This window comes from Amphiura filiformis, chromosome 13 (genome assembly GCF_039555335.1).
Source record: "Amphiura filiformis chromosome 13, Afil_fr2py, whole genome shotgun sequence".
Taxonomy (NCBI): Eukaryota; Metazoa; Echinodermata; class Ophiuroidea; order Amphilepidida; family Amphiuridae; genus Amphiura; species Amphiura filiformis.
Window position 1 is genome coordinate 17,144,192 of NC_092640.1, and position 26,928 is coordinate 17,171,119.

The 26,928-nt window shown below is 38.0% G+C and overlaps 2 protein-coding genes across 3 annotated transcripts in view; one reads left to right on the forward strand and one right to left on the reverse strand.

Moving 5' to 3' along the window:
- LOC140168059 (uncharacterized) overlaps positions 1-21,419 on the reverse strand; it is a 73,195-nt gene extending 51,776 nt beyond the window's left edge. The window contains exons 1-5 of one of the 2 annotated variants that reach the window (XM_072191363.1): positions 21,384-21,409; positions 8,633-8,795; positions 4,384-4,646; positions 3,646-3,879; positions 2,579-2,758 (exon numbers count right to left, since the gene is read on the reverse strand). In XM_072191363.1, coding sequence (XP_072047464.1) covers positions 2,579-2,758; positions 3,646-3,879; positions 4,384-4,646; positions 8,633-8,795; positions 21,384-21,401 — 858 coding nt within the window. In that variant the 5' untranslated portion in view covers positions 21,402-21,409. Of the gene's footprint in view, positions 1-2,578; positions 2,759-3,645; positions 3,880-4,383; positions 4,647-8,632; positions 8,796-21,224 lie in introns of both variants that reach the window. The other variant, XM_072191362.1, reaches the window with a different exon arrangement.
- Positions 21,420-21,681: 262 nt separating this feature from the next.
- LOC140168061 (hsp70-binding protein 1-like) overlaps positions 21,682-26,928 on the forward strand; it is a 114,990-nt gene continuing 109,743 nt past the window's right edge. Inside the window, exon 1 of the mRNA XM_072191364.1 lies at positions 21,682-21,780. The gene's annotated coding sequence lies outside the window, so the exon portion shown is untranslated. The remainder of the gene's footprint in view (positions 21,781-26,928) is intronic.

The window sequence follows — 26,928 nt, forward strand, 5'->3', positions numbered from 1 at the left end:
TTAATCAAATTAAATCAAGTTGATACACATGTGCGCTAAAGTGTGTGATATCGTGTCATATCACACGACTAAGAACCGATAAGATTGCAGGAGTTTTTAAAGTGTTCAACTATATAGATCTGACCACAGACCCTCTATGGCCTGATACACAATACAATGTACCAGGCACATTTGTTGTATGGCTTTATAATCATGCTACAAAGTGAGTGCTGAACTAGTTTGTTTGTTTGTTTATTTCTTCTAGTGGCAGGTATATGTGGGATAAATGAATCCCAGTGCACCATTCATCATACACCATAGGTTAATGGTTTAATGGTTTCTATGCAGTGTATTATATAAATTGTGCTAAATTACATAGAATCTTGTTATGCCTGTATGCAATTATTTTGTTAGCATCACAATGTTATCAGCAATGGGTTTCATACTGAGCCTCTACCTTTAATCGAGTAATTAAATGGCTTGTATAAAAAATTGGACTCCATTTTCACTTCTTCCGTTATTGTTTGTACTGATATAAACGAGTTTAAAGGGGCATTCCTCCTTCCACCTTTTTTTTCTTTCTTTATCTTTCTCAGTAGTAATCCAAGTTTTCATCTACTTATACATGAATATGTTGTTTTTATTGTTTATTTTGCTTGTTTGTGTATTTGGGGTTTTTATGTTTACAATATTTTCTTTATTTCTCTCTTTTCCACCACTTCTCCTTTGTTCCTTTCTTTCTATATTTCTTTTGTTTTGACACAGATGTTTAAAAACAATCTGATGATTTTAAACAGGGACCAATAGGAAGTAGTGTCAGCAAATCTTCTTTTTTGGAGAGGGAGGGTGACATGGTGATCAAGCCTCAAAATTCATGCACGCCACAAATGCCATGTCCTCTGTTGCCCTTAGAATTGGCCTTGGTGCCCTCAATGTCAAAGCATTCTTCAGTACATATTGGCCTTCGTACCCTTCGCTCACTGGCTTTGAAATGAGTGCCCTTAAAAATTTGAATTTCTTGGCCTGATGGTGATACATTATGCCAAAAAAAATAAAATGTTGTATTGCCCTCAAGTGGGAAAAATGGTAAGTTGGGTCAGATGGTCAATTATCCTTTTTTTCAAACCTTGTTAAATAATGTTTCTTCCATTAGGGACATATGGTCAATTCTGACTACTGGATACTTGTTAGATAATCAATTTAAGACAAGTCTTTCAATAAAATATTAATTTTAAGTGAAAAACATTGATTTTTTGAACATATCTGTAAAAATTAGCATTAAAAAAAATTGCGACCCTGATTTTCAGGATTTAGTGTCGGTCGCTGAGGACAACAGTGAGCACAACTATTTTTTTTGCCTTATAAAGGTTTGGTATATTTCATACTTGCAGCAATGCCAACATTTATATCCTGGAATCACAGAGATTTCCAATATCAATCAGGAAGATTTTCAGAAAATGTGTGCAACTTAATGGTTATAAAAAACAGGGAGATTGTTAAATATGGCTGTCAAAATGCATTTTCAGGGAACCCCTGCATAATCAGAGACTTGGCATCACTGCATGTGAATTGCACTGATTCTAATTCTATTTAGCATTAAAGATAAAGAACTGCTTCAAAATCATACAGAACCCCTAAAATCAACTACACATGTCACTGACATGACTGATGAAAGTTTTAAGCTTACTCACACGATATAGCATGGAAATTTTTGCATTTTTGTCAAAAGCCCAGGCAAGGTACCACAATATATAAATTATGTGTGTCAGGCCTGTTCTTATGAGGGCACTATACACTAACCAGACCAATGTCCTTCTGGTAAAATGTTATATATCCAACAATTACCAACAGATATGTAAATGGTGTAGATAGATTGCTGTTAGGATTGAGGGCGCTATATCATTATGTGGCCCAATATGGAAGGAAATGAGACTGATGGCAGCAATAAGAAAACTGAGGTTTGGGTATCACAGTAAAATTAAAAATTATTATATTAAAAGGACACCTATACATAGTAAATCACATCTGTAGAGTCTACAGGCACAAAGCATTTTAATTGTCTTAAATGTTAACCCTGTGAGCACTACCTGCCGACGTAACATTGCCTCTGATTGGTCGATTACATGATACCTTCAGTTTAATCACCAATCAGCATGGAGCATTGCAAATAATTCACCCCAATTTTTTTGCGTGGTGAAATTATTCTAACAATGTTGCTGATTGGTCGAATTGATAATGAATACTTCTTTTTGGCCAATCGGCACAGGCGACATAGGACACGCAATACAAGACGTACGAGGCTGGTGAAGATACAGGGCTGACAGCCCCATTCAAAAAACACGGTTAGCAATTACAAATGGAAAATTAACATACTTGCAGTGGGGTACTTTGTCGTACCCCGACAGTTTTAGAGTAAGATAATTTTGCTTTGACACCACATAACAAATTTAGAATTGTTTGTGAAGATTTCATAATTATGTGTTAATCCAAGACATCAAAAATGGCGATATCGCTTTCACCACCACCTGAATCGGCAGGTAGTTCCCATGGGGTTATAAGGTTTTTGATATCACAGTAATATCCAAATTATCATTCTAACCTTGTATTCTTCAACAATGACTGCCAAAGCATCATGACCAGCTTTTCTGATCTCTTCTAACTCAGCAGCATGTTTGGTTTGTATTTCATCATATCTTTGCTTCTGTTGAGCAACCTCTAACCTATGACCTTCAACCTCATTTTCCAAGTCTTGTAGCCTTTGCATGAGATCATCCCGATCCTGAAAAAAAAACCACTAGGCATGAAAATACATTTCAATGAAAAAAAGGGAAAAAAGTGTGTAAATATGGTGTTTAGGTTGTCTTTTTAATAGTTGTTTACAATTGGGAAGTGAATGGTAGGGCAGTATTAAGGTTCTTTTTTGTGACAGACTGGTAAAAAGCGTCCCATATTTCACATTGTCTGCATCACATACTGTTGTATCTCAAAAAGTTGCCGTGTGTGATTTTTATTATCATTGTTATATTTCATAGTGTTATTTTATATTTCAGCATCTTTTTTTTCTTTCATGAATAGACATGAGGTTGTAATATTGTGTTAATACCTCAAACTTTGTATATAAAGTTAATTTACAGTGTATCTCATCACAATTAGAAGACATATTAAATAAAATATACATTTGCACATTCATTGAATGACCTTTGAAAATTTGGGTACAAAAACCCATACTCTGAAACTAGAGGTCAAATTTTGCACTATGATTGTTTAATTGAGGATATTGAGCTATGCCATTGGGATGAGGCCATTGTGGTCCATAGCGATATGAGCATGGAGCTGCCCTTTCGTAGTTTTAAACATCAGAGACCCCCTGCAATGCATACACAAACTCTATGGAAGGTTTGCAGATAGCCCTCTGTTACACTAAACAAAATGGCACTTTTGCTCAGGAAGTCTGATTTTGAAATCCACGTAATTTAAATACAAATTTCAATGCAGATAGTCCTTTGTTGCAATATAAGCCCTTGTTATATTGGTTACTTTTGTGCAATCCATTGCTACATGGCAAAATGACCCAAATGGCTTACCATATTCGTCTGGCTAGCCATGATCATTATCAACATGGTGCTAGTCTAATGTTTTCAATATACCACACCCTTAACTTCTTACCTTTTGCAAGCGTAATTTCTCCCTATCTGCAGCTGATAACCTCTCTTCCAAATCAACTATTCTGTTGTTATTATCAGCAATAGGGGGTGCTGTTCTTGCTGGACTTTGTAAATCTGGAAGCACATCATTTCTATCTGGCATTTGTCTGGCTTCATTCTGTGCACCACCATTTGGACTTGCCGCTGTGGCACCCCCAGGTCTGTTAATGTTATTCTGTGGTGGAGCTGCTGCGGCCTGTTAACAAATCAGAATGTTGTGAAAGGAGAGGCCTTTCAAGTTAAAAAAGGATCACTTACAATTGATCATAAGTTCAATCTTAAACTTGAATTTTCTAAGATTGGTCTGTGGCTAAAATTATGTGTTAAGTTATATTTCACAAACCTACACTGACGCTACGATAAAAAAACCTTCAAAAATGATCAATTGTAAGCCTTTTGAAACAGTCTGAGGTTTATATACATGTATATCTTGTTGTGCTTGATCAGTCCAGTCATTCTTGATGTTATAATAAAAGTCGGACAATCAACTCCCCGCAGCCTGGAAGGAAGGTTGATTCACCTGGTGCCTTCATGGGAGAAAAGGAATAGCAGGAAATGGCGAACAAAAATTGGTTTGGGTACTTTTTGAAAGTACTACTTGTCCATGGTTGATATACAACTTGAAATACAAGTGCCCCCCATACATGTGCCGCTAAGGAGTATACCTAGTAAAACCTCAGACTTGGTACCAAGTATTTACCTCAAGAAGAACATCATCATCTAAACTAACATCTAACGCATCTAGGCTGCTCTTCACAGATGCTCCTTCTGCCTGTGCTTGTTGCTGGGCCTGCTGCTGAAGAGATGCTTCTGCTTGTGATGCTAGTTCCGGGGCCCCTCTTCCAGCACCTGGAAATGGATCTGCTAGAGGGTCTAGCTGAGGCAGGTTGTGTTGGTGAGATTGAGGCTGGCTTCTGGCCATTAATAAGTCTGGTTTGTCTGAGGCCGAATTACCAACTGGTGCTGTAATATTATCACACAAAAAACAAAAATCAAGATTTCAGTGCATGAAGGCCAGTGAGGTGGGTTCTCAACTTTGGTTTGGATGGGGAATGGATGTTCGTCTGCGACTCCGAAAAACTACCCAACTTTAAACCAAATTTGATGAAAACCACATCAGAAATTATACCAATTTTGGGGAAAATTAATAAATTTTGCTAAAAAACATTTGCACTTTTTCGAGAAAATTCGGAAAGAACACCTTTTATAACACCAAATTTTCATAAAACTGAGGGCTATTAATAAACCAAAATGGCTTATAGGTACTACACCCTGCCCAATTTTGTGCCTATTTTTGCATTTTCTCAAAAGTTATAGCATTGGGGACAAGTAAGATATGTATATTATAGGGCAAGGACTACAACTACTGCACTGGAAATTTTTATTTCAGCACAGACAACAGTTGTGGAGTTACAGTCAAAAATGAGGGAAACCAATATTTGATCAATAAATCAATAACTACTTGCTTTGAGTTGCTGAATTTTCAGTACAGTAATTGTAGTCCTTGCCCCTATAATATACATATCTTACTTGTCACCAATGTGCTATAATTTTGAGAAAAATGCAAAAATAGGCACAAAATTGGCCAGGGTGTAGTACCCCCTTAAGGCCAGAGTAATGGGAGAGAACATGGACCTTTTCGAGCATCATTATTTCTTAATTGTATGTCCAAAGTATATAATACTATACATTTTTGGAAAGGAAATGAGTCAAGGAAACCCATGGTGACGTCAGATTTTTCAAAAATCTCGAGTTTTTGAAAAAATTACAAAAATTCACTTTTTTACCCCAAAAAAAAAAAAAAAAAAATCCGTTAGTAAAAAAATTTCAGTTAGCTTTTTATGAAGAAGAGACATGAACTTAGGGAAGGTTTTTTTATTTTTTGAAATTTGTCTCTTTTTGAAATATTGAAAAAACATGTGAAGAAAGCAATTTTGTCACTCGATTCAGCTAAAAATTGCACATAATGGTGTATATTTTTGTTTAAAACAAATATTATGAAAAAATGAGAAAACCTTCCCTAGACTTTGATGTACTCTAAACGATAGTGCAAAAAGTGTTTTTTTTGCATATTTTTCGAGTTATCTTGTCACAAAAATCATGCAATATTGTCAAAAGTGAACTATGAGAAATCGACGTTTTAGTAAAAAATGTCAAAATTATGCACAAAATGTCCTTATATTTAAAAACGGCAAGACTTTCACGCTTGTAAAAGCTGTATCTGGTGCATGGTCTAAATAGGCATCTTTTTGCACCAATGAATTTATAATGTCTGCTTTTAGTGTGCCAAAATTCAAAATAATTAAAAAATCTAAGTGGCATTATGACTGCAAATTTTTGTTTTGTTTACACCACATTTGCTGGCGTTAACAACATACCGAATGCGCCTTACCTGCGTTGGACATACGCAAGAGAGTTGCGCCGCATCACGCTTGACATAAATCGCGCTGCAGTAATGACAATATTTCGCATTCAGCGCATTTCTGACTCATTATTTCCCGCCAATTTACTAAGCTGTATTGAGTCATGTGACTTTTTAGAGTTGAAAAGAGTGAAATAAATCAAGCAAAAATATGTGTAAATATTAAAAAGTTGTATTTTATCAGTTTCAAGTGAAAGAATACATCTTTGTGTTGATAAATATCAAGAAATCTCAAATTCAGGCGTGGACGAATGTGTCTTCCATTACTCTGGCCTTAAAATCCACCCGTGCAATCTATCGCAAGTGACGTCATGCCGACCGACAGAATAGACATAAATTAACAATTTCTGCATTCTACTAACATGTACTGTACACATCTAAACACCTGACACCTGGCAGCTATTGCAGATGAGGACTTCTTATCATCTGTAATTATTTAGACACTGTATCAAATAAGCCCAATCGCCATTCTAACTTCCGGTTTTTGAGAGCAGTTTTGGGACACTTTGACCTCTGACATATCGGGAAAATTTACGTAATTGTTATCATTTTCTTATTATTGTCACAATTTTGATCATTAAAAATACCAAATAATTAATTTTAAAACACTTGTATTTTTTATATTTGTTTTAAATATTGTAAAACATTTTAGATTATATTTTGTACGTACAAAAACCCAATATTTCTGAATTTTTTGAAAGGTCAAAGGACAAAGTGTCCTAAAACTGCAAAAACTGTCCTAGTGTCCTACAATGCATTGCAAACTTCCAATGCCGATTGGGCTTATTAGCAAAAACATGCAATATTATATGCATACTGTATCTTTCTAAATAATTAGCACCCCTCCCTTAATAAGTATCCCTGCAGAATTTTTAAGTGACCAATGTCTATTGTCTAAGTGCCCCCTTTTCAATGCAGTTTGCACCTGTACAAGTAAATGCCGTAAAATAACATTCCTCAGATCTCAAATACACTGTATTTTCCAATTTTGTCTATTTCCAAAAATACCCAGAGAAGATATCTCACGCTTCCCACAATTCTCCCATTTCAATTTTCTGTACTGATTTGTTATGTAGTGCAATATGGGTTGATAGCGACAAATGTACCGCAATGAACAGAGCACATCCAGATCTTTCAAAATATGTTTATTTCTTGACTATCGACCCATGTTTAGCCAGTCTAATCTCAAAATGAAAAGAAAGGGATGTACAATTGTAATATGGAGTGTCATTGATGAAAGGAGGTGATGCATTGTGTTGTAAAGGATTCTGGGAAGGGTAAGGGCTCATATTGTAATTCCCTTACACAGGAAGGTGTGCGCCATCCTGCAGCTTTCCTGTGCTAGCCTTCTTTTTGTTAAAATCCTGCGCAGGGTGTATCACTGATGCATATAAATATAATCCATCCGTTTTATGACCGAGCTTTCCTGAGGCGCCGGCTTAGCGAGGGGAATCCTGCCTTCTTTCTGTGTGAAAACGTGGTAGGGTATTTCAATATGAGCCCTGATATATCTTCTCTGTGAAATACCAGCGCTGGACCTTAATGCTGGTTTCATACTATTATGCCGCTTGCAGCTCAGTGGCGTGACACACACGCATTACAGACAAATGGACACAATCAAGGCTTGTTGTCATTGGCTTACATGTATACGTCATACTTCTTGTTGCAGCGGCATGAAAGTCTGACAGGTTACAAACATACTAAGTGTTCTTTATCTTATTGTCTTTTTCGATTATGACACATTTATAATTATTGAAAGAGGCACAAACATCTCCATAATTTCTTAGTCATTTCAGGTTGGTTCATTATTAAAACTTCATTGAGTAAATATTATAAAGCACAAAATGTGGACACATTGGGAATTATGCACTCAATTTACACCCTTGATCAGAGATCCTTCATACTTATTTGCTGATGTAGCATATGTACTGTGTAATGGAAGTGGGCTAATTGAATCGCATCATATGAAATATTGGCACTTTATTCATTGGACAAGCCACATAGCATTGCATGACCCTAGTATAACCTGACCAGTTCTTTTCACAAGACAAACATGTCATCCATGTTGCGTCGTCATGTATGGAAAACTGTACACTATCATGCTATGTACTGACCCAATGATGATTTTTGAATCACTCAACACTCTCATCAAACAAAGTGAAAAATTTGAAAAATCCCATTGGAAATTGCTGACATGCTGGTGCCCACATTTCAAGCTCAATGCTCAAATCAACTGACTGATGCAAGAGACTAAAAACTGACTAGAGATACAGACCATTCACCAACAAGCGAAGTCCCGTGCTTTGTATGCTGAAAATTCTCGCATATTCATGAGGGCCGATTGTTCGATCCTGTACATGTAAGTCTAACAAATCATGGCAGCATTATGTAACTTTGTGTTTACACAATTGAGAAATACGGGTCTTCACATTTATAAAAATATATGTGGTATGTCCGTAGCAGTCTTGTATGTCACACTCCTTGGGACTGGGACTTTGCCAGTTGGTGAACCAGGGTACAAACCTACCAATTGGAAACGAGGCCCATGGGGATGGGCTTGCTTCCAGCCCAGCTGGATGCACATCTGCCAGTTGTTGATTGACAGGTGGTGGTGGCGCTGTCTCAAAGCCACCAAAATCGCCCCAGTCATCGTCATTTTCTTCTTCTGCTGCTGCTCCTCCTCCATTTGCCTAATTGGAACAAATAAACAAATCAATTATATAATACTATTACATACATATCAGATATTTTCTGCAAAACACCTGTTGCCTAATCCTGCACCTGGTCACAGATCTGAGTATGCACGAGATCACCAGACTTTAACAGCAGTAGGATTTAGGACTCAGCTGATATGGCATTTGTCGACCAATCCGATATCCGATATGGATGTTGCAATATTGATATAAAATTGGATCGGTTGAGCCCATATTTATTGGTCGAGCTATGAGTTTTAAAATATTGGACGAGACGTAGTCGAGTCCAATATTTTACAACTCATAGCAACATCCAATTTTATCATTATTATGTTTTGGATCCAATATTATCACAACTTGGATCCATCAAAACATAATAATGGCCAATATCCGATCCGATCCGATATCGGTAAAAATAAAAAATAAATAAATCAGTTATTTAAAAAAAAAAAATTTCAAAGTTTATTCAACGTTTTTGGCAACTTTTCAGAACCACTGGACCTATTCTGAAGTGCTAGGATCAGTCACAGTTAATTTGAAAAAAAAAATATTGAAAAAAATTAAGAAAAAAATACAATTTGTTATTCTTAATATGTTTACCTCTTCATGTATCACATATTATAGATGCATTGTTTTTTCATGCATTTATAATATGTGCTACATGATACATGAAGAGGTACATATTCTTTTTTTTTCTTCCGATGCCGATATCAATATATCAGGCCGATACGATATCTGATCCGATAATCGGTTGAGCCCTACTAGGATTCTTTCATAATAATCACACACAGCCATCTTTCCATCTGTTGTTACAGCAATTTCTGTAGGTCCCCAACGTTTACAAGGTACTTTGATTTGACCTACTTGTTTCCACTGACACATTACACAAGTTATTACTTGGCCAACTCAAGCTGAGTTGGTCTATCAACCAATGTTTCATCTAATTTATTCAACTGATGAATTTGATTTGCTTCAGTAAAACTGTCTAACACACCATCACATTTAGCTACCAGATCATAGTTGGAGCCGGTAGTTGGAGCCTGATCGACTCAACGATTGTCCTTGTGCATTCTCCAGATGTTTCTTTGCATCCTGAAGACTTCTTTTGTCTCTGTCAAGTTCGCTTCTACTCCTTTCCTTTTCTAAATTATTTTACATAAGATATGCAGTGACTTTGACACAGGTCTATTTGAATGAATCAGTTATGGTACATGTTGTACCTGCTGTGTGTTTTTGATCAGGATGTGTTTCCCCATTACATGTAACCTACTGGTACCGTCGGCAGTGTCCGAAATAAGAAAAATATGAGGTTGTCCTGAGGACAACTAAAGCATAAATTCTGCTTGTCCTCAAAACATTTTGGTTGTCCCCAAAATGTGTCATATTTAAGAGGTAAAATATAGTGGTTGTCCAGAGGATAAGTACATATCTCAATATGGTTGTACCCAGTGATTTTTGGACAAGAGGAGAAGAGGATAAGTGCTTATTTCGAACACTGGCCGTACCGTAGTCGTTTTAATGGCTACAGTGTCATGAACAGATTTGCTTGAAAATCATACTGGATGTGTAGACTATGGGTGAGAAAAAGTCACCTGCCAATTTTTTTAATTTTTGCAAAAGAGCATTTTCCCTTTTTTACATAACTTTTTGTGATTGAAAACCCCCATACACTTTTTTACAATGTTTTTGCAAGTACATCAAATCAGCTTAACTTATGGAAACAGATAAATGTGATTTTCTCTCCTTACTACATAAATCTGGTTTTTGATTTAATTTATTGCAAAAATGCTACCTATCTTTTGGATTTGTTGTTCACTTTCGGTTATTCGGGTACACGGTACCAAAGACATGCAGAAATCCTGAATATTAGCACTTTTGCTCCATTTCCATGGCAACAGTGACCCACCAAAAATTTGGGGTTTACCACCAAATTCTGATCTGGGAACAATATTGGGTTTTCTGTAAGTTGTTTCTCGTACATTGTAGATAAAGGATCCATTACCAACTGCTTGGAATGGTCAAATTTTTTTGACACATAGACTTCTACAACCAAAGGGTTGGGATCACATTTTTAACTATCACATATGAATCATCGGAGCTGAGCTGACAAAGGTTGAGTTTCCTCAGAAAGCAGACCATTTTGGGGGGCTGAATTTGGTAATTGGTGTATGTTCTAGTTCCAGTTCTACTAGATTTATGGGTAGACAACTTACGTTGTATTGCGCCCATCTGTCCTCTTGAGGGTTGAGTACAGATATCAGAACCAGGGATGGTCCCCCTTCTATTTTCGAATAGCTCTGACACTTTAACGTGCACAGGGATGAATCCTCCTGAACATGGGACCAACGGCTTTACGTGACTTCCGAATCACGGACGTCGCACATACACTACCTACAATGTAGGCTTGTATTATCCCGTGCATTATCCCTTACGTGACACGCATCATACTACACGTTACACGAACGTGTACACGTATTATCATGACTCATCACACGTGAGTCAGTATTTCATTTTAGCCGAATTTTTATGAGCATAAAGCTCCATACTGACCCTGGGCCCTGTTTCTAAACACGTATCATTGCCATGGGCAGCGACATGCAGCCGATCAGTTATTCAGTTACCGATTGCAATTGTTCCTAGAGGGGTTCAGCAATTGACGATTGTGACGAAAATGATGTGAGTTTACGTCATTATTATCCATTATCCACAGTGGTGCATCTATCAAAAACGGGATCTATTACAATGGCGCTCCCCATTGACATTTTTCTTTAACTATCGGACATTTGGCACTAAATTTAGTGCATGGTTTGTTGGTTACTTGTTTTGTTTGACTTTTATATTCGGTTTGATGTGAATAAATAATGTTTATTTCATATTCTAGTCCAATTTAATTTTCCAAGTTCGTTTTTTTGTTGTAAAAGAAGAGGTTCAAGTTAAGCTTAATAAACGTTCGTGTACACTTATACCGCATGTTCCTTACGTTACACGACCTTTTCGTTCGTCTAACGGTCACTTTTGCTCCATTTCCATGGCAACAGTGACCCACCGAAAATTTGGGGTTTACCACCAAATTCTGATCTGGGAACAATATTGGGTTTTCTGTAAGTTGTTTCTCGTACATTGTAGATAAAGGATCCATTACCAACTGCTTGGAATGGTCAAATTTTTTTGACACATAGACTTCTACAACCAAAGGGTTGGGATCACATTTTTAACTATCACATATGAATCATCGGAGCTGAGCTGACAAAGGTTGAGTTTCCTCAGAAAGCAGACCATTTTGGGGGGCTGAATTTGGTAATTGGTGTATGTTCTAGTTCCAGTTCTACTAGATTTATGGGTAGACAACTTACGTTGTATTGCGCCCATCTGTCCTCTTGAGGGTTGAGTACAGATATCAGAACCAGGGATGGTCCCCCTTCTATTTTCGAATAGCTCTGACACTTTAACGTGCACAGGGATGAATCCTCCTGAACATGGGACCAACGGCTTTACGTGACTTCCGAATCACGGACGTCGCACATACACTACCTACAATGTAGGCTTGTATTATCCCGTGCATTATCCCTTACGTGACACGCATCATACTACACGTTACACGAACGTGTACACGTATTATCATGACTCATCACACGTGAGTCAGTATTTCATTTTTAGCCGGGAATTTTTATGAACGCAAAGCTCCATACGGCCCTGGGCCCTGTTTCTAAACACGTATCATTGCCATGGGCAGCGACATGCAGCCGATCAGTTATTCAGTTACCGATTGCAATTGTTCCTAGAGGGGTTCAGCAATTGACGATTGTGACGAAAATGACGTGAGTTTACGTCATTATTATCCATTATCCACAGTGGTGCATCTATCAAAAACGGGATCTATTACAATGGCGCTCCCCATTGACATTTTTCTTTAACTATCGGACATTTGGCACTAAATTTAGTGCATGGTTTGTTGGTTACTTGTTTTGTTTGACTTTATATTCGGTTTGATGTGAATAAATAATGTTTATTTCATATTCTAGTCCAATTTAATTTTCCAAGTTCGTTTTTTTGTTGTAAAAGAAGAGGTTCAAGTTAGGCTTAATAAACGTTCGTGTACACTTATACCGCATGTTCCTTACGTTACACGACCTTTTCGTTCGTGTAACGGTCATACCGTTACACGTTTACAAGCCTACTACAATGTATATCTGCACGTGCTAAGCAGTGTATGGGGGCGAGAAGAAATACTACAATTAAATCAATTCTGTGATGAAACTGGACTTCCCGACCATATAGGAACATTTTGGGAGGGAAGAGAATTTTCACCTAAGGCAAGCCCAAGGCTCGAACCCTCACCGATCGTATCTCCCGGCCGACAGCGCAACGCATTAACCACTCGGCCATCTCGCCCTCTTACATGTACATGTCACATTTTCGCGCTTTATAAAAAAACGGCCGCGCATTTTGCCGTTTTAAATCGCGCGAAACTCCGGTGCCTATGGTACATGTTGTACCTGCTGTGTGTTTTTGATCAGGATGTGTTTCCCCATTACATGTAACCTACTGGTACCGTAGTCGTTTTAATGGCTACAGTGTCATGCACAGATTTGCTTGAAAATCATACTGGATGTGTAGACTATGGGTGAGAAAAAGTCACCTGCCAATTTTTTAATTTTTGCAAAAGAGCATTTTCCTTTTTACATAACTTTTGTGATTGAAAACCCCATACACTTTTTTACAATGTTTTTGGCATGTTGCAAAGTACATCAAATCAGCTTAATTTATGGAAACAGATAAATGTGATTTTCTCTCCTTACTACATAAATCTGGTTTTTGATTTAATTTATTGCAAAAATGCTACCTATCTTTTGGATTATATGTTGTTCACTCGGTTATTCGGGTACACCGGTACCAAAGACATGCAGAAATCCTGAATATTAGCACTTTTGCTCCATTTCCATGGCAACAGTGACCCACCGAAAATTTGGGGTTTACCACCAAATTCTGATCTGGGAACAATATTGGGTTTTCTGTAAGTTGTTTCTCGTACATTGTAGATAAAGGATCCATTACCAACTGCTTGGAATGGTCAAATTTTTTTGACACATAGACTTCTACAACCAAAGGGTTGGGATCACATTTTTAACTATCACATATAATTATGAATCATCGGAGCTGAGCTGACAAAGGTTGAGTTTCCTCAGAAAGCAGACCATTTTGGGGGGCTGAATTTGGTAATTGGTGTATGTTCTAGTTCCAGTTCTACTAGATTTATGGGTAGACAACTTACGTTGTATTGTGCCCATCTGTCCTCTTGAGGGTTGAGTACAGATATCAGAACCAGGGATGGTCCCCCTTCTATTTTCGAATAGCTCTGACACTTTAACGTGCACAGGGATGAATCCTCCTGAACATGGGACCAAGCGGCTTTACGTGACTTCCGAATCACGGACGTCGCGACATACACTACCTACAATGTAGGCTTGTATTATCCCGTGCATTATCCCTTACGTGACACGCATCATACTACACGTTACACGAACGTGTACACGTATTATCATGACTCATCACACGTGAGTCAGTATTTCATTTTTAGCCGGGAATTTTTATGAACGCAAAGCTCCATACAGCCCTGGGCCCTGTTTATAAACACGTATCATTGCCATGGGCAGCGACATGCAGCCGATCAGTTATTCAGTTACCGATTGCAATTGTTCCTAGAGGGGTTCAGCAATTGACGATTGTGACGAAAATGACGTGAGTTTACGTCATTATTATCCATTATCCACAGTGGTGCATCTATCAAAAACGGGATCTATTACAATGGCGCTCCCCATTGACATTTTTCTTTAACTATCGGACATTTGGCACTAAATTTAGTGCATGGTTTGTTGGTTACTTGTTTTGTTTGACTTTTATGTTTTGTTTGACTTTTATATTCGGTTTGATGTGAATAAATAATGTTTATTTCATATTCTAGTCCAATTTAATTTTCCAAGTTCGTTTTTTTGTTGTAAAAGAAGAGGTTCAAGTTAAGCTTAATAAACGTTCGTGTACACTTATACCGCATGTTCCTTACGTTACACGACCTTTTCGTTCGTGTAACGGTCATACCGTTACATGTTTACAAGCCTACTACAATGTATATCTGCACGTGCTAAGCAGTGTATGGGGGCGAGAAGAAATACTACAATTAAATCAATTCTGTGATGAAACTGGACTTCCCGACCATATAGGAACATTTTGGGAGGGAAGAGAATTTTCACCTAAGGCAAGCCCAAGGCTCGAACCCTCACCGATCGTATCTCCCGGCCGACAGCGCAACGCATTAACCACTCGGCCATCTCGCCCTCTTACATGTACATGTCACATTTTGAATATTGAGTGGAAAGTAGTTGTCCACCACGTCCAACTTTACTGTAGCACAAACATAACAAACTGTTATCATACTGAATTTTTTTTAATGTAACACGACTCTCCACTAAGTTATTAGTTGGACAATAAATATGCCTGGTCGAGCACCCTCACAGACCCGAACGTAGTGAGGGTGCTTGGTATATCCGCCATGTTTCAAATACAATGGATGGCCAGCATAATGGCCCGCAAATTTAAGCTTTATGAGAAGCCTATTATAGTTGCAAAATGAGAACACAGAGCAGCCCTCGAATTAACCCACGGCACCCATGGCATTTTGCCGTGGGTGCCCATCCCCACTGCCGTAATGCCCTCAAAATATGTCCTTTACCCAAGGCAGTCACTTGCCGTGCCCTCTAATGAAGTTGCCGTCGGTGCCCCAGCCCTGCCTCTTCTTTATAAAATCATCTATCTATGTTTGTGTGTGTTTTCTTCACTTTTGAGAAATTGCCTTGGTGCCCTTCCCAAATTTTCAACTGTTGCCATGATGCCCTCTTGAAATATTACAAACTGCCGTGCTGCCTTGCCTTTTCAGTGAAAATCCAAGGCAATTATCAACTTGCCCTAAAAAAAGTTGCCGTGCCCCTTCAGATCCTTAATTCGAGGGATGACACAGAGTGGCTTATCTTTAACCCACATTCTCAATCTCTCATGCCAGAGGTTAAAATAAAACGATCCCCAACTAATTATCAAAAGATCGTAAATCTAATTTCTTGAAACGTGCCGGCGAAACGATTTGTTTACAAGTAACAATCCTTGTTCTGACACCGATACCGTTCATTCGGCTTCATTCGGCAAACCACATGATCATTCAGGTGAACTAGGATTGGACGATCGATTGCGTTAAATTTTATCCAGGTTCATGCCTAATGGCGATACTCGCGTCTTGGAAATATTTTTCAACCACGTTGCAAAATGATCGGAAATACACCATCAAGGCGACTCGATCGGAAGCATCATTGAAACTAAGCAATATTTAGTATTTCTTCTTTTGATTTTTTCGATCAAATTGTAGTTTACAGTTTTGATTAGTTTGATGAGAGTGGATTTAAAAACCAGTCCACTAGTAGACGTTGTAATTGACAGTTTGACAGTTCCGCCGGAGGATAATGTGAATCCATAAGATGTGGCGATCAATTTCACGATTAAAATCTTTCCTTTGGGGCGATTTCCATTTCTTGCTATCATTTAAAGCCTGAAAGCATCAATACTAAAGTTAGGCTATCAGTCGCTTGTGCAGATATATGTTAACATTGGATTCCATTTCTTGTTTATTGTTCACTGTATGTAGGTATGCCAGGCAAACCTTAGTTAAAACATTTGCCAGTCAGCCAAATTCGCTGATAATGTCAATGCATATTTACATAGAAATTTAAAACAACTGGCCGAAGAAGGAAACTACATAAATATGTTTTCTATACTTCACTTGACCCAAATATATGACTTTTTATGGTGATAAGACAATCGCACATGGAATTTTAGAGGGATTTTGATAGAAGTTCCATTAAAAAAAGCTGCTATCATAATGAGACTAAGATCTAGAAACACCCCGAAATGCCGTTTTGGGGAATTTTGCTAGCTGAATCTTTTTGATGAAAGTCAATCTTTGACAAGATGTAACTTTGCTACGGAAAGTGCTATGAAAAAAAGGTTTTCAGTTTTGGCTTTGTTTACTCAAGGGCTTTAATTTGATATATATAAAATGATGCAGTTTGATGGCAAATTTGAATTCACCTAGCATTTTTATTTATTTATTTATATTTATTTATAACATTCGGCGAAACGCCAGGCTAAACCCAATATTGACAAGCAATAAATTGAAGGGATGCCTATACATGAACAGTGTTCGATTTACCTGGATTCGCATCGCAAAATGCGAGTCATTTTTACAAACTGCTACTCAACTACACAGACCAGTAGCAAAAATGCGATCCCAAAAATTGGGGAAAAATGCCTACTTGCGATCGTGAACCACGCTGATATACCATCATTTGCAAGTTGCCATTTGTCGAAGTCAAAAATGTTTCCATAAATTCTATTTACAAGAAAATAATCCACAAAAATATGACCCAAAAGTCTCTAAATCGTGATGTTTACGCCATTAAACTAAATACAGTATCCTCCCTTGTATGCAAATTTTTTTGCATACCAAAACTTCCATGTATTACCAGATAACTAAAAATGTGCATATTAATTTTATGACGTCATAGAAGTTGCACTGTTTATATGGTCAGGACCGCGACACTCCGGCACTTGTTGGAAGACATCTAGTACAGCAGACAGTACATGTACAATGTGATTTTCTCATTTATAATTAGGATTACGTCATTGCCAGAGCTTGTTTATTTGTTCATTAGAATGATTGACAGCGGTGGGCGGACTTATACGCTTTGTACCGCTCACAAAACAAAGCTCTGGCAATGACGTAATCCTAATTATAAATGAGAGAATCACATTGTACATGCACTGTCTGCTCACTCTGCTGTATTAGATGTCTTCAACTGCGGTATAGCATGGTATAGGCAGTTTGTACAGAGTGTCGCTTCTCTATCTATTTTTCTCGGATATGGTGTATAGTTCAGTGGTGAGATGGAAATATCGTGTGTCCTTGGTGACAATCTTCCAAAATTATACAAGATTTTTAGGATTTCATAGATTCCTCACATTATTTTAATGCTTCAGGTAATAAATTAGTGAGTTTCTCTACTAAAAATGTAGGACTTCTCTTGATTACTGAAGGAAAAATTGCGTTTAGAAAGGGCACATGATAATCAGCTTAGGAAGTTTAGGTGCCGAATTTTGAACCACATTCGGTCTGCAACACTGCAGTTGCATAACATTTTTTAAGCATTGAGTACTGGGATTGAGTAATCTGTGAGAAGATAAGAAAATACAAAAAATCGATAAAATATGATGAAAACAAACTGCTACTCAAAATTTTGGAATTGCTACTCAAATCTGAAAGTGAGTAGCAATTTTTGCTACACAAAAAAATAGATGAAAATCGAACACTGTACATGATGAATAACATCAAAAACAAACATAGAGAATAAATAAAAACACAAAAAGGTACCAAAACATGCCAAACAGACAAAAGAAGCAAAAGGAAATAGCTGGGAAAATACACAAAGATACTGGCTAAAAGAGGTGGGATTGGACAGCCAATTTGAAGGCCTGAAGGGATGTGGACTTGATGATGGCTTCCGGGAGGTAATTCCAAAGCGAGGGAGCATATGGATAAAATGATCTCTTAGAAAGAGTCAGGCGGCAAAAAGGGGGATCAACAGCACAGGAATTTAAGTGACGCAGGGTAGGACGAAGATGGGGTCTGAAGGGGTTTGGAGACGAGCACAGACTGTGGAAGATTTTATATAGATGACAAACCTACTGTATGGAAAAGCCTGTTCTGTTGGATCTTGTATTGGTTGTATTTCCCACGCATAGATGCTCCTGTTGATACTCCGCGATAGCGCACCGCGAACGTGATAATGCACGGATGGACACGCCGTAATTAGTATTATGATTTATAAGCTTTAACATGTTAACAAATTGTTACGTGATGCACTCGCTAGGTATGCTAGGTGATTTCAAATTTGCCATCAAACTGCATCATTTTACATATCAAATTAAAGCCCTTGAGTAAAGAAAGCCAAAACTGAAAACATTTTTGTCATAGCTAGACATGATCACATTTTGAACATGTGAGGGCGGGCTTCGTTAAGCTTACTTGTGCACCAAGATCCTGTCTTAACTGTGTAATCCAATAGGAAAATGAAGAAAATTTGGATTTTGACCCTCAAAACTCCAACCTAGCATGATTTTAAAAAAATCTGCATTTGAATAATATTTGATGCTATCAAGTAATGAAAGCTACATTTCATGAAACATTAGCACATTTTTGTAAAATGGCCCATCGTGCTCAAAAATTTAGCCATAAAATACATGTACACATGTGTTAAGACATAGGAAGCCATTGATAATGCTGGGACACACAATTTGGCCCATTTTGGGACATTCAGGCGAGCATACTTTTCCTCATAACATTGCCAATTATAGGCCTTCATACATGATTGACCCCTCATTTTTTAAGTTAAACGATTCTCTTTTTAATGAAAGCAATTTTAGATGAATTTATTAAATTTCAAAATTTTATGAACATGCCTATCATAGCACTTTCCGTTACAAAGTTATATCTTGTCAAAGATTGACTTAAATCATCAAAAAGATTCTGCTAGCAAAATTCCCCAAAACGGCATTTAGGGTGTTTCTAGATCTTAGTCTCATGGCGATAGCAGCTTTTTTTAATGGAACTGCTATCAAAATCCTCTAAAATTCCATATGCGACTTGATTATCAGTCACCATAAAAAATCATATATTTGGGTCAAGTTAGTGCCGTACTATTACGCTGAATTTCGTATTCGGCGAGGAGGACGATTTCGACCTTCTGGTTTGTTTACAAACAGAGAGGTAGACAAAAACCGTTCCGCGTGTCCAAACACTCAAGTATCAGAAGGATGGTCCACAATAGCGTGATTCACGTAACCTGAATAGGGATTAAAAAGCTGTCACGTAGAACCATGTGCTTCTATTGTCCAATTTGCCATCAAGATTTCATATGGAAACAGTTCAGACCCAGTACAAGATCATGTCAGAAATTAATATTTTGTTCTGGGTCTGTATACCTGATCTCATGTACCAATACCTTGTGTATTGGTACATGATTCGGCGGGTATACTTCAGCAATAGCGAATAAGTGGTCGCTTTTTTACTCTTTTCAAAACGTCACATGTACACCAAATACAGCCCCCGAAATGGTCTACTTTTAGCGTGCCTTAACTCCGAAACAGCTTAGTCAAAGTTAAAAATGCGATCCCCAACCCTTTGCTTACCTTGGACGAATTTGCAGTATTTTCCGCTAGCTCCGTGTTGAAAAATGTCCGGTACTTGCCCGGTACAAACATAGAAATGGCCACATTTGCTTCAGTCCTGGTATGAATATTTCTTCCGTAATCCAATGGTTCCAACGTGGGCATCACGATGATAGTCTCCTACACAACCAGATTGTGTCGGCCTGATGCTCGTCGATCCTAAAAGTGAGGACAGCGTGAGCTCTTACCTGCGTAAAAGTCTGTTCGACAAAGGCAATAAGGATGATTGACAGCGCCGTTCATTGGGCGGAGCCATTATATTACGTCATGACAGCTGACAGGTTGCGCTGTTCTCTGACCTTGACTGTTCGTCACGTAGACATAGCGTGACCTGGGTACAGGTACAAAGCTGGGGGGATGCGACTGCGGCCGCCATTTTGACACGCGGTATCTACTCTTCAGAAAAATTACTTTTGGTGACGTTTTATATCAAACAATTTTCGATAACGGATTTCTACTAGGATTTCAATTTTTTATTAATGAAGGTGCATGTAGTTTTGAGGAATAACATGGGATGTTTCGAGTTTTATTTCAACTGGTGGTGTATAGAAGGTGAGTGAATTCGTGAATGAGGCCGGGGATTGAGGTTTCGTTGTCTCAACGATCCGATAGTAGGATACGAAACGTAGGCTAAAAATGTCTAATGACGCCATGTTTACATGAAAACATTAGCTGTTGCGAGGTCAGTGTCGTTGAATTTGTTACCTAAATTCCTTTCAGGATATTCTGATTTCACTTATTTATGATGTGTACGAAAATTCACCATATAAACTCAAAAGTGTGAATGCAAGCTGTTATTGCTGACAATAGAAACATTGTTGCAAAGTCATTAAAAACAGGTATGTATTACAGACGTACTTTGGCCGAAACGAGATACAGGCCAGTTAGGCAGTCTACTGGGTCTGATTATTCGGACTAGGGTCAAGTGAAGTATAGAAAACATATTTATGTAGGTTTCCTTCACCAGCCTTTTCTCGAAAAAAATTCAAATTTCTATGTAAATATGCATTGATTTGTGTTTGGGCCCCGGTATCGGCGAATTTCGCTGACTAGCAAATGTGTTAACTAAGGTTTGCCTGGGATACCTACACTCGCACTTACCCCGCCTGCATTGTTGGCGAAATTTGCCCAATCATCCGCCATACTTCTTCATTTATGAAGTGCACAGATAAATCAAAACGTCGGGTGAAGACTGGTTGCGTTATAAACATGCAATTGTGGAAATTAAGAGTAAAAATACTGATTATATTATAAGCTTACATGATATAGATCGTTCATTTTCTCTTCATGTAGGCAGCCATTTTTATTTGTGTTTCTAGAATTTATTCCAATAATTGCTTGTAAAAATGTTCTTTGAATCAATGTTAAGCTAATTTACAGACTTTAAATAAAGGGGTATTGTGTCAACATTTTTTGTTGAATTAATCTAAACTTGTCTTGAATATTTTACCAATATTTTTGTATTTCAATTTTCAAATCAAACACAGATATTTTCCGTTTTAAAAACTATTCAAACCTTTAGGGCTGACATTACTACCAGAATGTCCATTTCGCGAAATTTCGATGCATGCATGTGTACACATTCAGAATCAGGTAGAGATTGTTTTCCAGGGTTTTCCATCTATAGATCATCTGAGCGTCTGACTGATTATTTGATGTAAGTTCAGAACATAAAAACTTGAACTTGAAAAAGACACAATGTCATCATGATATGTTTTGTAAAATAAATTAACTTTTAAGCCATGTAAGCTTACTAAAACATTGCAAAGTTTTTCAGCGAAGACTGGCACTTGTTTACGTTTTGAGAGCGTGCAGAGCGTAAACAAACACAGAAGTGGGGTTCTGATTTGGTAAATCATTTGTCTGACAATCATAGCAACAGGCCGATTGTGCCTCAAATCGTTGGTCGGCGCAGATGATGGGCGCCTTGTCTTGAAGTGAACACAACAAAGCTTTTAAAGCTCCGCGTATGTCGCTCATTAACAGGGCGTTCGGCTCGCGTCAATCTGAGCAAGGGACTGCCATTCTTCTCTGAAACCCAGTGTAGTCTAACTATTAATAAAGGGCTAAGTTTTAAACAAACTAAGAAGACTAGACTTTCGCTGTTCGTACATGCTTGTTGAGAAAATTAACATTGTCAAGATTAGGACATCCCGGGTCTACTCTAGCTGCTACACGTATGTTTGGCTGAGTAACGGTACATGAACACAGCCTTTTGTGCCTATGTAAATTAATCATTGTGTAAAGCTGAGTTTGTATGTACAATATATGGGTTACTCATCATCAGACTATGGGTTACTCATCATCAGACTGAATCATTGATATTGTCGTTTACCATGTTTACAACAACTGCACAAGTGTACATGTACGTTGAATGACAGGGTGTCAGGACGTCAGATATAGGCCTACAATTACATGTTGCTTTTGAAAAACGGCAAATCATGCGCATGCTCAGCATGCAAATAGGACAGCGATTTAGTACACTGATCATTCAGTTTTCTGTAATTTAAAGGCGATTGAGTATATGCATCTTTTGAAATAACCGACGATTGTGTGTTCTCAAAGTGGGTTTTATTTAGCGACCTGACACACATTTGTATTCACAGGTTCAATCAAGCATTAAAATGCTTTCAACTTTTGTACTGGATCGTTCAAGCATTCTGTTACGCCCTTGACCCTTGTCATGCCAGTTGATTGAAGTTGGTTATTATATTATATGATTGTGCAAGGAAAACTTATATAAAAGTAATCATAAAGAAAGAATGATCTTAATTGGTGCCAAGGTGATAACTTAGTAGTACACCCTCTATATGGATAATTTACAACAACCAGAGGGCAGCAGATATTCTCTATGGATGAGTTACAGCAACCAGAGGGCAGCAGACTCTTACTTTGCATATCAATGAGAAGTAGACTCTAATTTGCATATTCATAAGGAGATATGACGTCATGATACAAAACTCTGGAATAGGAGGACTGACAAAATGGATGTCATCGTGTGATAGGTGACATAATTTACGGGAGACAAATGTCTCCAGATTTGGCAGTGAATGCCATCCTAATGGACATCAAGAGTTTGTCATGTTAACCACAAACTCTCCTGGACTCTCTTCTGTGTGCTTGAATGGTAGGATGACTTTATTATAATGCAGATTTAAGAAGATATTGAATCACAGTTCCAGCGTCAAGAAGCTTAACATGAACAGCAAGTAATGTGGTAACTACAATTCAAGCTTCAATGAGCGCTCCACCGTGATCACTTTAAAGTACTCTGGAACTCTGAATATTCACTAAAACCTTGCACCATCAAAGCTATAAAGATTTATTAAGTAACTAAATCAGTAATTGCATTGTTTTATTGTTTATGTAACAACTTTGATCTGTTACGTTAATACAACGTTTGGTGATATTAAACACCATAGAATATATATATTGGTCACAGATACTTCAATTAATGTGTCGTTTTGGGTGGTTTTGTTTCAATTGATTACAAGTCAGTGAGCCAGGCTTATAACATGGGGGCTCGTCCGGGAGATATTCTCAAATGCAAATTCATCTTGGGAATAGAAAATGAAAATCAAAATTAGTGAAATCAAAAGGTCAATCAGCTGGCATGGTAAATTTTCACCCCACTTGAAAAGTGTTATGAATATTGTAATGCCTATGTAAAGTATATCAAAAGTGTACATGAACTACTTGTTTGATATTGACCCTGTTTGTGAGCAAAAATTTATTGTAGGCCTACAAGTTTAATTGGGCCTATTATATCTTGTGGTTAGTTACAAGTTTACAAGAGATCTACAAATAGTGATTTGTGCAGTGTATGTCAAATTAAAAACTAAACATGGCTTTTAATCCAGAAAGCGTTTCTTGAAGAAGGTACATTTGAAGTGTTTGATACACTAAAGAAGTCTCATCTTCAAGTTTTGGCAGAGCATGTAGGGCTAAAATGAGCTCAAATGAGAAAAAACAGGCTTTCAAAAACAAACTGATAGACCATTTTGTGAAGTCAAAGAAATTTGATGTGGCATATTTGGACAAAAAGGTGGAAATACAAGAATCACAAATGAGTGAAATGGAAATGAAACTTCAGGTCACTTTGAAACAAATGGAGTTGGAACATGAAATAAAAATGAAAGAATTAGAAAACCAAAAGGCTGTTGAAATGAAACATCTAGAGGTACAAATTAAAGAATTGGAAAAGAAAACCAAAACTGAGGCAAAACCAGAATCAAAATTTGATGTAGCCAAGCACCTAAAAATGGTGCCTGAATTTAGGGAGACTGAAGTCGATCAGTTCTTTCAACACTTTGAGAAGACTGCTGGCCTACATCAGTGGCCTAAAGAGGACTGGACGTTGTTGGTCCAACACAAATTTATTGGAAAAGCGCGAGAGATATACGCCAGTCTAAAGGCGGACCAAATTAACAACTATGAAATTGTGAAACAACAAATTCTAAAAGGGTACCAATTTATTCCAGAATATTATAGACAGAAATTCAGATCAGAAAGAAAGTCTGGGGAACAAACCCACGTGGAATTTGCGAGAAAACAAGAACAGTTGTTTGACCAGTGGCTCTCAGCCAAGGATGTTGGAGACAGCTTCGAAAAGTTTAGAGAACTGATTCTGATAGAGCAATTTAAAACCTGCATATATGATAATGTAAAAACGTATCTAGAGGAAAAACAAGTGGCAACTATACAAGAGGCAGCTGTAAAAGCTGACGAGTATCAGATGACTCACAAGTTGTATAAAGTCAAAGAAAAGAGTTCTGGTTACAGTAATTATAGTCACACACAGAGTCACAGTTATACTCAAGCACAAAAGGGGAGTAGTGGTACCAATGCTGGTAATAACAAGAGCACCACTGGGGTTGCTAAAGATGACAAATCAAAGATGAAATGTTTTCATTGTGAAAAAGTTGGGCACAAGAAAAGGGATTGTTGGAGTTTGCATGGCAAACCTTCAAATCAAAGCTCGAAAGGAGTGGGTTGTGTCACAGCTATTTCAGGTCAACGTAAAAGGTGTGGGAGGGGAAGGACCTCCAAAAATAGAGTCAAAACATGACTATAATGAAGTCAGGGAGGAATTTAGACCATTTGTTAGTAATGGCACTGTGTCCCTGGATGCAAACGGTGAGGAAATCTCAGTCAAAATAATGAGAGATACTTGTTCTGGACAAAGTGTGATATTGGAGGGGGCTCTTGATTTTGATGAAAATAGTGCTACTGGAAACCATGTGCTATTACAAGGTATAGGCATGGAGGTACTGAGTGTGCCCCTTCATAGAGTCAATTTGAAGTCAAGTCTGGTGTCAGGGTCAGTCCAGATAGGAGTTCGGAAGGAGCTGCCTATTGAAGGAGTTGATATGCTTCTTGGAAATGACTTGGCTAGTGATAAAGTTCATGCAGAACCAATAGTATCTGATAAACCATGTCTTGAAGACAGTGGGGATTACAATGGTGTAATATTTCCGTCATGTGCAGTCACGCGTGCTATGCATAAAAAGGCAGTTGAGGCTGAAGAGTTGATCAAGTCACAGGGTCCCAGGTTGGACAAAGAGCCAAGTTTAGACAAAGGGTCAAAATTGGATTCAAGTTATAGTGACATTGACACAGAGCCAAATTTGCATGATGTGATTAGCAGGGAAGAGCTGATAAAACAGCAAAATGTGGATCCAGATGTGTTACAAGCTGCGGAAAAAGCAGTCAGTACTGAAGAAATGCAGTGTGAAGCTGTATGTTTCTACAGGAGACATGGGGTGTTGATGAGGAAATATAGACCCCCAGAGTCAAAGGTAGATGAGGACTTTAATGTAGTCCATCAAATAGTTGTACCTAGAGTGTACAGGTCTGAAGTGTTGTCTTTAGGTCATGACAGTCCTATGGCTGGACATCTTGGTGTTAGGAAGACCAAGGATCGTATATTACAGAATTTTTGGTGGCCTTCCTTGAGTAAGGATGTGGCCCTTTATTGTAGGTCTTGTACTAGTACCTGTCAAATTGTGGGGAAGCCAAACCAAAGGGTGCCCCAAGCCCCGTTGCAGCCTATTCCTGCTTTTGTTGAACCATTCAGTCAGGTGATAATAGATTGTGTAGGCCCCTTGCCCAAAACACGTTCAGGTAATCAGTACCTCCTCACCATAATGTGTGCAGCAACAAGGTTTCCAGAAGCCATCCCACTTAGGAATATTAGAGCTCAAACAATAGTCAAGGCACTGGTGAAGTTTTTCACACTTGTTGGATTGCCCCAAACCATTCAGTCAGATCAAGGTAGCAATTTTACATCAGGATTGTTCAAGCAAATTCTCAAAGAATTAGGCATAGAGCAAAATTTAGCAACTGCTTATCATGCGCAGAGTCAGGGAGCTTTGGAACGGTTCCATCAAACATTGAAGAATATGGCCAAATGCTACTGCCTTGAAAATGAAAAGGATTGGGATGAGGGAATTCATTTGCTCTTGTTTGCAGTCAGAGATTCAGTGCAAGAAACTTTGGGATTCACACCATTTGAGCTCGTGTTTGGTCACAGTGTGAGAGGTCCACTGAAGTTGCTCAAAGAGAAGTGGTTGGGTGAAGACATGGATGTCAATTTGCTAGACTATGTGTCGAAGTTTAAAACTAGACTAAAGGGGGCATCAAAAATGGCAAAACAAAACTTGAAACAGGGCCAACAAAGAATGAAGGTTTGGTATGACAAACATGCAAAATCCAGACAATTTGATCCAGGTGACAAGGTGCTTGTGTTATTTCCAGTTCTGGGAAATCCCTTGCAGGCTAGGTTTTCAGGACCTTATGTGGTGAA